This window comes from Chiloscyllium plagiosum, chromosome 14 (genome assembly GCF_004010195.1).
Source record: "Chiloscyllium plagiosum isolate BGI_BamShark_2017 chromosome 14, ASM401019v2, whole genome shotgun sequence".
NCBI classification, from domain to species: domain Eukaryota; kingdom Metazoa; phylum Chordata; class Chondrichthyes; order Orectolobiformes; family Hemiscylliidae; genus Chiloscyllium; species Chiloscyllium plagiosum.
Genome location: NC_057723.1, coordinates 56693519 through 56703006, shown reverse-complemented (window position 1 = coordinate 56703006; position 9488 = coordinate 56693519). Strand labels below are relative to the sequence as shown.

General features: G+C 41.4%; 1 protein-coding gene across 2 annotated transcripts in view; it reads right to left on the bottom strand.

The window, feature by feature from the left end:
* rpl26 (ribosomal protein L26) overlaps nucleotides 1-6686 on the bottom strand; it is a 10094-nt gene extending 3408 nt beyond the window's left edge. The window contains exons 1-3 of one of the 2 annotated variants that reach the window (XM_043703844.1): nucleotides 6588-6686; nucleotides 5986-6158; nucleotides 3203-3343 (exon numbers count right to left, since the gene is read on the bottom strand). In XM_043703844.1, coding sequence (XP_043559779.1) covers nucleotides 3203-3343; nucleotides 5986-6153 — 309 coding nt within the window. In that variant the 5' untranslated portion in view covers nucleotides 6154-6158; nucleotides 6588-6686. Of the gene's footprint in view, nucleotides 1-3202; nucleotides 3344-5985; nucleotides 6159-6574 lie in introns of both variants that reach the window. The other variant, XM_043703845.1, reaches the window with a different exon arrangement.
* Between the last annotated feature and the right edge of the window lie 2802 nt (nucleotides 6687-9488).

The window sequence follows — 9488 nt, the reverse complement described above, 5'->3', positions numbered from 1 at the left end:
CTCCTCATTCCTGAAGAAGGGCTTATGCCCGAAACATCCGATTCTCCTGTTCCTTTGATGCTGCCTGACCTGCTGCACTTTTCCAGCAACACATTTTTAAGCTCTGATCTCCAGCATCTGCAGTCCTCACTTTCTCCTTGTAAGTCAAACCTTCCAGTTTATGTAGGATCCTAGTAAATCTTTTCTGCACTATTTCTGATTTAATAAGACCCTTTCTATAGTACGGTGGCCTCAGCAACATCTTGTACAGCTGCAACAATTCATCCCAACTCCTCTACTCAATGGTTCGACTAATGAAAGCAAGCATGCCGTAAGCCTTCTACACCACCCCATTTACTTATGACTCCACTATCAAATAGCTATGAAACTGTACCTCTCCATCTCTTTGTTCTATAACACTACCCAGTGCCCTGGTTTGGCCCACCAAAATCAAACACCTTGCATTCATCCAAATTAAAATCCACCTATCATTTCTCAGTCCACTGCCCAGTTGATCATGATCCCCCTGCATTCCCAGTTAACCTTCTTCACTGTCTATCATACCACCAATCTTGGTGTCACCTGCAAACTTACTAAGCATACCTTCTAAATTCTCATCCAATGATATCCCATAAATGATGAACAATAATTCCACACTGTATGGATTCTATGATGTTCAAGAACACGAGTCCCTATGGCACAGTGTGGTCACCACCCTCTGTCTTCGAACATCTAGCCAACGTTCTATTCAATTGGCTAGCTCTACCTGGATCCCATGCGATTTAACCTTACTCAACAACCTAAAGTCCATGCAGATGTCTACCGCACCATACTCATCTAGTTTTTTGGTAACCACTTAAAAAAACTCAAATCAAAATTGTAAGAATTTCCCATGCACAAAGCCATGCTGACTACCCAGAATGAGTCCTTGCCTCTCCAAATGCCTGTAGATCCTGTCTCTCAGAATCCACTCTAACAACTTAGCCACCACAGACATTACGCTCACTAGTCTGTAGTTCCCAAGGCATTTCCATGCAGCTTTTCTAAATAATGGCACATCATTAGCCACCCTCCAATCATCGTACAGTTCACTCTGAAGCCCACAATTTCCATCCTTGCTTCCCACAAAATCCTGGGATACACTTCATCAGGTCTCAGGGATTTATCCACCACAATGTGTTATAAGACTGCAAGACCTTCTCTTCTGCAATATGGACATGCTTTAAAACATCGCTGTTTATTTCCCCACGTTGCGGCGCATCCATGCATTTCTCAACAGTAAATACTGACAAGAAATATTCAGTTAGGATCTCCTCCATCTTTTGTGGCTCTGCAAATAGACAACCTTGTTATCTTTAAGAAGCCATCTTCTCTCCCTCATTACTCTTTGCTCTTCATAGACTTGGAGAATCCCTGCATTCTCCTTTACCTTTCCTACCAAAGCCATCTTATTATCACTTTTTCGCCCTCCAGATTTTTCTCAAGTATACTTGGACACCCTCTGGACTCATGGGATTCACTTGATCCCAACTGCCTATATTAGATTAGATTTCACTTGATCCCAACTGCCTATATTAGATTAGATTACTTTACAGTGTGGAAACAGGCCCTTCGGCCCAACAAGTCCACACCGCCCCGCCGAAGCGCAAACCACCCATACCCCTACATTTACCCCTTACCTAACACTATGGGCAATTTAGCATGGCCAATTCACCTGACCTGCACATCTTTGGACTGTGGGAGGAAACCGGAGCACCCGGAGGAAACCCACGCAGACACGGGGAGAATGTGCAAACTCCACACAGTCAGTCGCCTGAGGCAGGAATTGAACCCGGGTCTCTGGCGCTGTGAGGCAGCAGTGCTAACCACTGTGCCACCGTGCCGCCCTATGTTATATGACTCCATTTTGTTGACTAGGGCCTCAATAGCTAGTCATCCAGGGTTCCTTACTCTTGCCAGCCTTACCCTTCACTCTTAACAGAAATATGCTGGCACTGAAAGCTGAATTTGAGATTACAATTGTTACAACTGGGATTGAGGGGCTGAATGGCCTACTTACAGAGTCATAGTCAGAGATGTACAGCATGGGAAAAGGCCCTTCGGTCCAATCAGTCCATGCCAACCAAATATCCCAACCCAATCTAGTCCCAATCTAGAACAGGATTAGTCAGAGACAATTAAATAACTAACAGAAGAGGTGCTGCTTCGTGAATACCCCCCATCATCAGAGCATAATACAGGTCAATCTGCTATAACATGTTTCGTCAACCTGAATTCGCTGTAATATGATTGACGAACTGAGGCACCATTTCTGAAGCACAAACTTTTAAAATGTAATGTGATTACATCGCCAACACTTTTAAGTACTGTTTCTAAAGCGTGATTTTTTCTATAACACAGGGTTGTACTAGAACGCAACTGACTGTATTTGAGTTGAAACGATAAGAGCAGTTATTTTCAGCTCGAGGTATTGAGTAAATTAATTTCTTCATCCTCCTGAGATACCCACTACCATAGAAGCTAACCTTTAGCCAGTATGCTAAAGGCTTTATCACAAAATTGCTTAAAACAAAGCTATATATGGATACTTCAGTTGCTTACTCAAACTGGATTCTGCAGTAAACAAAAGCTGCAACTATAAACAATGGATCTAACCTGAAGTGACCCACTAGTTTATACAAAAAACTCAAAACGTCAGCATTTTGAGTAACTATAAACTTATGTTAGTTTGAGGATGACAAATTCCAAGATCATTAAGTATTGTAGAAAGACAGAACATTCACAATAACTCAAAATTTCAAGTGTTTTTGAAATATGAAATATACCTTGAAAACAGCAAGTTAATTAATTCGCGGACAAGGCCCCACACCAGAAATGGCAGTTTATTGAGGAAATATTAGCTAGGTTTCTGAGTGAACTTCCATGCTGCTATCCAAGAAAAAATTACATTTTTTTTCTGACTTTCACTTAAGGCAAGATCTCATCCTTAGCTGGCTCCACTAACTCTGTTTCAATGCAGTACAAGGAATGCTGCAGTCAGCTTTGGTTACCTGCTCAAATCTAGACATATTGTTGAATTAACTTACAACGTATTGTTGAAAATGTTCTCCTCACAACGATCAACCCAAAAGTAGGGCATCTGTTTAGTTACTCGACTGTCCATATAACTACGTAGACAGATTCACTTGCTGATATTAACCAGAAAATATTCCGTCATTCTTACCTTACTGGGGTGAATGCCAACATGAACTGTGGTACCATTGGCTTTTTCACGCTGCACACGTTCAATATAAATCACATACTTCTTTCTGTATACTTGGACAACTTTACCAATCTGTTGACCCTTGTAATGTCCTCTGACAACCTGCATACAAGATAATAAATATAGAACATGTAATTTAAATATTAGAATTATAATAATTCAAGTTATAATTTGCTGTTTCACTGGTATTTGAATGTTGCTTATTTGAACAATGTGATTGTCTTTTAGCAATTAATGGGAACTCTACTCTTTCAAGATCAAAATATCAGAATCAACCAAAATATTTGTGCTTTAAGTTGATCATGTGATGAAACAGTTTCATTGTTTTAAGGTAAACAATTATTCTTGAATTCCTGATGACTTTGGAAGTAAGAAGTATAGTGTTCTTGAGTAATTCCTAAAATTGATCGCAAATAGCAGCACAGAGGTTAGCACTGCTTCGCAGATCAGGGACCCAGGTTTAATTCCAGCTTTGGGTGACTCTATGTGGAATTTACACATTCTTCCCATGTCAGTGTGGGTTTCTTCCCATAGTCCAAAGATATGCAGGTTAGGTGGATTGGCCATGCTAAATTGCCTAGGAAACAGGATATTCAGTTAAGTGAATTAGCCATGGGAAAAGCAGAATTGCAGGGGAAAGCACTGGGTGGTGGGATTCTCTTTAGAGGATTCAATATGACAAATGGGCCGATTCCACACTGGAGGGATTCTACGAATATTCAAATTACACATGCATAATTTATAAATATGTGCAGAATTAATGAAGAAAACATTCATAGGCACTTCGTGGAAGCAGATAAAAGGGAAATTTGAATTAAGGCAATTTTCGGAGACATAGGTGAAAGATTAGCCAGAGAGGTGAGCTTTGATGGAGGGTCACAAGAGAAATGACTCATTAAGGGGGTAAGGGATGAAATTCTAGAATCATACATCCTGGTTGATCAGAGGAACAGTCAACAATAAGGAAGCAAAGGGAGAATGCAGAAGAGTTAACAGTCAGAAGTACAAGGGTCTGAGAAAGTGCTAAGTAGTGACACAGGAATTTAAACCTAGGAATTCAAGATATTGGGTTATCACAGCAAATACAGGTAAGGAAACATAAAGGAATTGGATGATGGGTAGAATATGTTAAAATAGAACAACGATAGTTTATTTATCCAAGCAGTGTCAATAAGTCTTCTCATCCATGATAAACACTATCAAGATTCCTAGGTCAAGTGGAAGGTGACAGGTCAAAGTCTCAAAACAACCAGAACAAAGCTCCACAAAAAAAAACAAAATTAATGCTGACTAGATTTGGGAATGCTGTGGTTCTGTTCGCCGAGCTGGAAGTTTTTGTTGCAAACGTTTCGTCCCCTGGCTGGGCGACATCATCAGTGCTTGGGAGCCTCCTGCGAAGCGCTTCTTTGATGTTTCCTCCGGTGTTTATAGTGGTCTGTCCCTGCCGCTTCCGGTTGAAGACAGGAAGGCAGCTAACAATCCGCATACATGAACATCAACTAGCCACGAAACGACACGAACAGCTATCCTTAGTAGCCACACACGCAGACAACAAGCAACATGAATTCGACTGAGACAACACTACTATCATAGGGCAAGCCAGACAGAAAACAGCCAGGGAATTCCTAGAGGTCAGTTTCAGCTGTCCGCTGTCGTGGTTGGTATATTGGGTACCCAGCACTGATGATGTCGCCTAGCCAGGGGACGAAACGTTTGCAACAAAAACTTCCAGCTCGGCGAACAGAACCACAGCAACGAGCACCCGAGCTACAAATCTTCGCACAAACTTTGAAGATTTGGGAATGTTAACTGGGCATCTGAAAACCTAAGTACTAGATTGTACATGAGTGCAAAGACAGACATGGGACCAACAGACATAAATATAACCATGGAAGCAGCACAACTGGTCACCTGACCTTTCAAGAAAGCAATACCAAACAGCGTTTACTTAGATTACATACAGTGTGGAAACAGGCCCTTCGGCCCAACAAGTCCATACCGACCCTCCAAAGAGCAACCCACCCAGACCCATTCCCCTACATTTACCCCTTCACCTAACACTACAGGCAATTTAGCATGGCCAGTTCACCTAACCTGCACATCTTTGGACCGTGGGAGGAAACTGGAGCACGGAGGCAACCCACACAGACACGGGGAGAACGTGCAAACTCCACAGACGTGCAAATTCCCGCCTGAGGCGGGAATTGAATCCAGGTCTCTGGCGCTGTGAGGCAGCAGTGCTAACCACTGTGTTTACTATTGTCAATATTTATTTCAACCTAGAAACTACCTACCACTGATACTAAATTACACCGTAGATCCACTGTAATACTTCTATATCAATATGCTTCAAAAACCCAATAAAGCGCTACAAGGTTAAAAAGGAAAGAAATTCTGAACCGCACCATCTTAACTTTCTCTCAGAAAAAGTGGGAGAATTCCAAATACAGAAGTCTGACAACATCGGTTCCATTGAAACGCACACTTAAGACACATTCACTTTATAGATGCCGGTTCATACTTTTTTCCCCTCCATGTATTTCTGCTATTATAATTATGACAGCCATAGCATCTGCACAGACATGAATGAAGTGTAAAAGCTAAAATGTTAGAAACCCATTACAATCAATATCTGAAACAGAAAGGCTGGGTAACACTATAAATGGAACCATACATTTATGTTAACGTGCACATTTTTAAAAAAAACTTTCTGTGCATTAAAGTCTAGGGTCTGCTTCACTTACCTGAACCTCATCATCCTTGCGTATGGGCATTGAGCGAACATTGTATTTCTGCCTCAGCTCCTTGGAGAGTGGAGAGGACATAATTTTCCTGCGAATGTGAGATGGAGCATTAAAGTGTCTCTTGCGGTTCTTCCTCCGGGAAGATGTGACAAAGGGGTTGAACTTCATGTTGGCTGCACACAGAAGAAACACGAAAGTTAAGCCAGCTGCTCGTTGTTAATTCGGAAAACATGAGTTAAAGAAATCAGACCAGAGCTTTGAAATACAAGGTAAAGTAAGGTGGTAGTACATCAATCAGAAGACTTGTTACAGTGGGCCTGAAACCAGCTTCCTTGACAGTGGAGGGACACCGGGGGATAGTGAGCCCAGCAGGAACTGGGTAATACCGGGGAACACGGACTCTCCAGATCCCCCGCCTGCTTTGTAGGCCCCACCGATTCTTACATTATACTTCCCATCTAACTCCACTCCATACTTATTTCTAAAAAATATTACTACATATGACATTGTATTCGGTCTCCAACTCAATATCTAGTATCACTTTACCACAGTTAAGTTAGAAAACAATCAGATGTTAACGGATACCAACAGCTCAATCCTACCCCTCCAGCTGAGTCGTCAATGGCCGCTGGTGAAAAGAGAATGTACGCATGTGCGGTGCGTTAGTTATCATGTCAAATCTCGCGTTATTACACGCAGGTTCCTCAGGTGAAATCTCCAAAGTGGAGAGAGCAAAACACAACCAACCGAATTTACATTACTGCCAGACGTGCATAGTTCCTTCAGTATCTGTAGTTTTATCAGAATATAACGGAGAGTTGAAAAGTGTGGCGTTGGAAAAGCACACTTAAGGCAGCATTTGAGGCGAGTCGACGTCTCGAGCATAAGCCCTTCATCAGGGAGTTGAACAGAGTCTGGCGGGTACACTTTAATCATGGGCAAATACCCAGCTCAAGCAAATTGCTTAAATTCAAATAAAACAACATTTTAAAATTGCGTTAGGTTTAATTTTCACACTGACTGAGGCGACCCAATGAAGATGCGCTCAATCTCTCCCCTCACCCGAAACATTGTGGCTCTCAGGTTAAACCACTCGTCTTTAATTGGAAGGCAGTTTGAAAGTCGGATAGAACGCTGGTGACTTTATCTTTTCATTGCGGATACAATCCATCCGAGGTTTCGCCTCCAAACAGGAATACATCTTATTTAAATTTATTTCTCGGTGAATGATAACCCGTTTAAAGTTGGTAAAAACAATGACTGCAGATGTTGGAAACCAGGTTCTGGATGAGTGGTGCTGGAAGAGCACAGCAGTTCAGGCAGCATCAGCGAAATCGACGTTTCGGGCAAAAGCCCTTCATCAGGAAACTTGCTCCAAAAACTTGTGATTAAGTAAACCTATTAGACTACAAGCTGGTGTCATGTGACTTCTGACCTTGTCCAACATCAGCACTTCCACAACATAGAAGTGCAGTAAAGCCTGCAATCTGATCTTTAGAATGGCATTCCTACACTTAAAGGCCACAAAAGTAGGCAAGGAATATATTGAAAAATCAGCAATTGGCCTTGTTCATTACCTGTTTGAGAGCTAAACTTAATCTTTAAAATGATTAGCTTGGGCACTTTGACAGGTTGGAAGAGAGCATGACTTTGGGACTGGGGATCTTTGTCTGTCCAAGATCACACCTGCATTCACTGTGGCAAGTGTTTAATTCCTTCCACCCAATCAACTTAGATCTTCCAAATCTTTGGAAGCTCACTTGGCAGAGAGAGAGACTTCAGTATAGGTAGTCTCGCAAAACTACAATACAGTTTATAAGCCTTAACTTTAATAGTCAATAATGGGAGACTCACTGGTCACTGTTTGTATGACATGGCACAGAAGAAGAGGAAAAAACCAACTAGCAGGAACCTAATGACATGTTTTTAGTGTAATAGGTAACATGGAAAGGAAGCTCACAAATTCAAACAGTACTAATGCACTTTGAACAGCTACTGTGCTCTGAAATAAAAGTTATTCCAGTTCAGTACTGAAACTGGTTTGCTTTTATCTGTAGAAAAATTTTCCATATTTGCTGTGACTAGTTCAAAAGATTAACAAAATTGGAGCCAGCTGAAAAAGTAATCTGCAAAAGTGTTACTTGAATTGTAGATTTCATTACAAAGCACAACAACTTTGTGGTAGAGATACCAAAGAATAAGTGGCCCAAGACAACTTCCCAACTCAGTCTGCCCAAAGAGACTGGGAGAAACATTGAAGTCTGATGTGTAATTCAATTAAAACCCCAGGTAATGGAGTAGTCTTTCCTATTCTTAGAGTCAGATGTCCAGCATGGAAACAGACCCTTCGGGTCCAACCTGTCCATGCTGACCAGATATCCCAACCCAATCTAGTCTCACCTGCCAGCACCCAGCCCATATCCCTCCAAACCCTTCCTATTCATATACCCATCCAAGTGCCCCTTAAATGAGGCAATTGTACCAGCCTCCACCACATCCTCTGGCAGCTCATTCTATGCATACCACCCTCTGCATGAAAAAAACTCAATGAGATCTAATTAATGAATATTGTCATCTTAAAGGAGGTACAAGTATTCACAAGTGAATTTTGAGAATCTTGGGTATTGATCAAAAATATTAAGACAACTGGTCAAAGAAGCAAGCTTTGAACTACCCTTTGCAAAAAGAAAAATTCAAGGAAGTTAACTTGTGATTTCATTAGGAGCTGGGGGCTCATCTAGATATTTAGAAAAAAGGCAATTGTTGAAATGGCTATATTGAAGAGGGAGGTTTCAATGACAATTTGAGACAGTATAGTTTCCTTCCATAGGCATAAAGAAAATTCACATGTTTTTCTGATCTGCCCAAGGCCAAATGATGTGAAAAGAAAAAACCACACCTCTACATAACACCACTGCACTGCACCCACCCCCAAAGATCCTGATGGCAAATGCAGTCCTGTGTTACACCTTTCATTTCTCCACCTCAAATCTTCAGTATTGCTCGAGGGAGAAAGGCATTTGAGATAGTTTCCAGAACATTGAGTCACTTGTTAAAAAAAACACGACTTGCTTGCATAAAACAGGGGTTACCTCGGAAAGATCACTTGAAGTTGGAGTGCAGTGCACAACTTCAAAGATATTAAGCTTGAAGCCAAGTGCATAATGGAAGGGCAAGTTAGACTTGAGCTTCCAAATGGTAAATGAGAAAATTCTCATTAAATCTACATTAAAGGCCCAGGAGATCCATGAAGGATAATCATGTTATAGTGCAAAAAGCAATGGTCCCTCTAAAGCTAAAACTGGGGCAATTATTGGAATGGACAGGATGACAGGAAACAAGTGGAGGCGAACAAGAGATTAAGGGAGAAATAGTTAAGTGGGACCAAACAAGCTCCTTTATCTGAAACCTCAGGCTTTAAGAGGCTGCACAGACAGTCAATGCAGTTCGCGATTTTCCAAAATGCCCTATTCTGGAACAGTCAAATTCCAATGTAGTCAAAA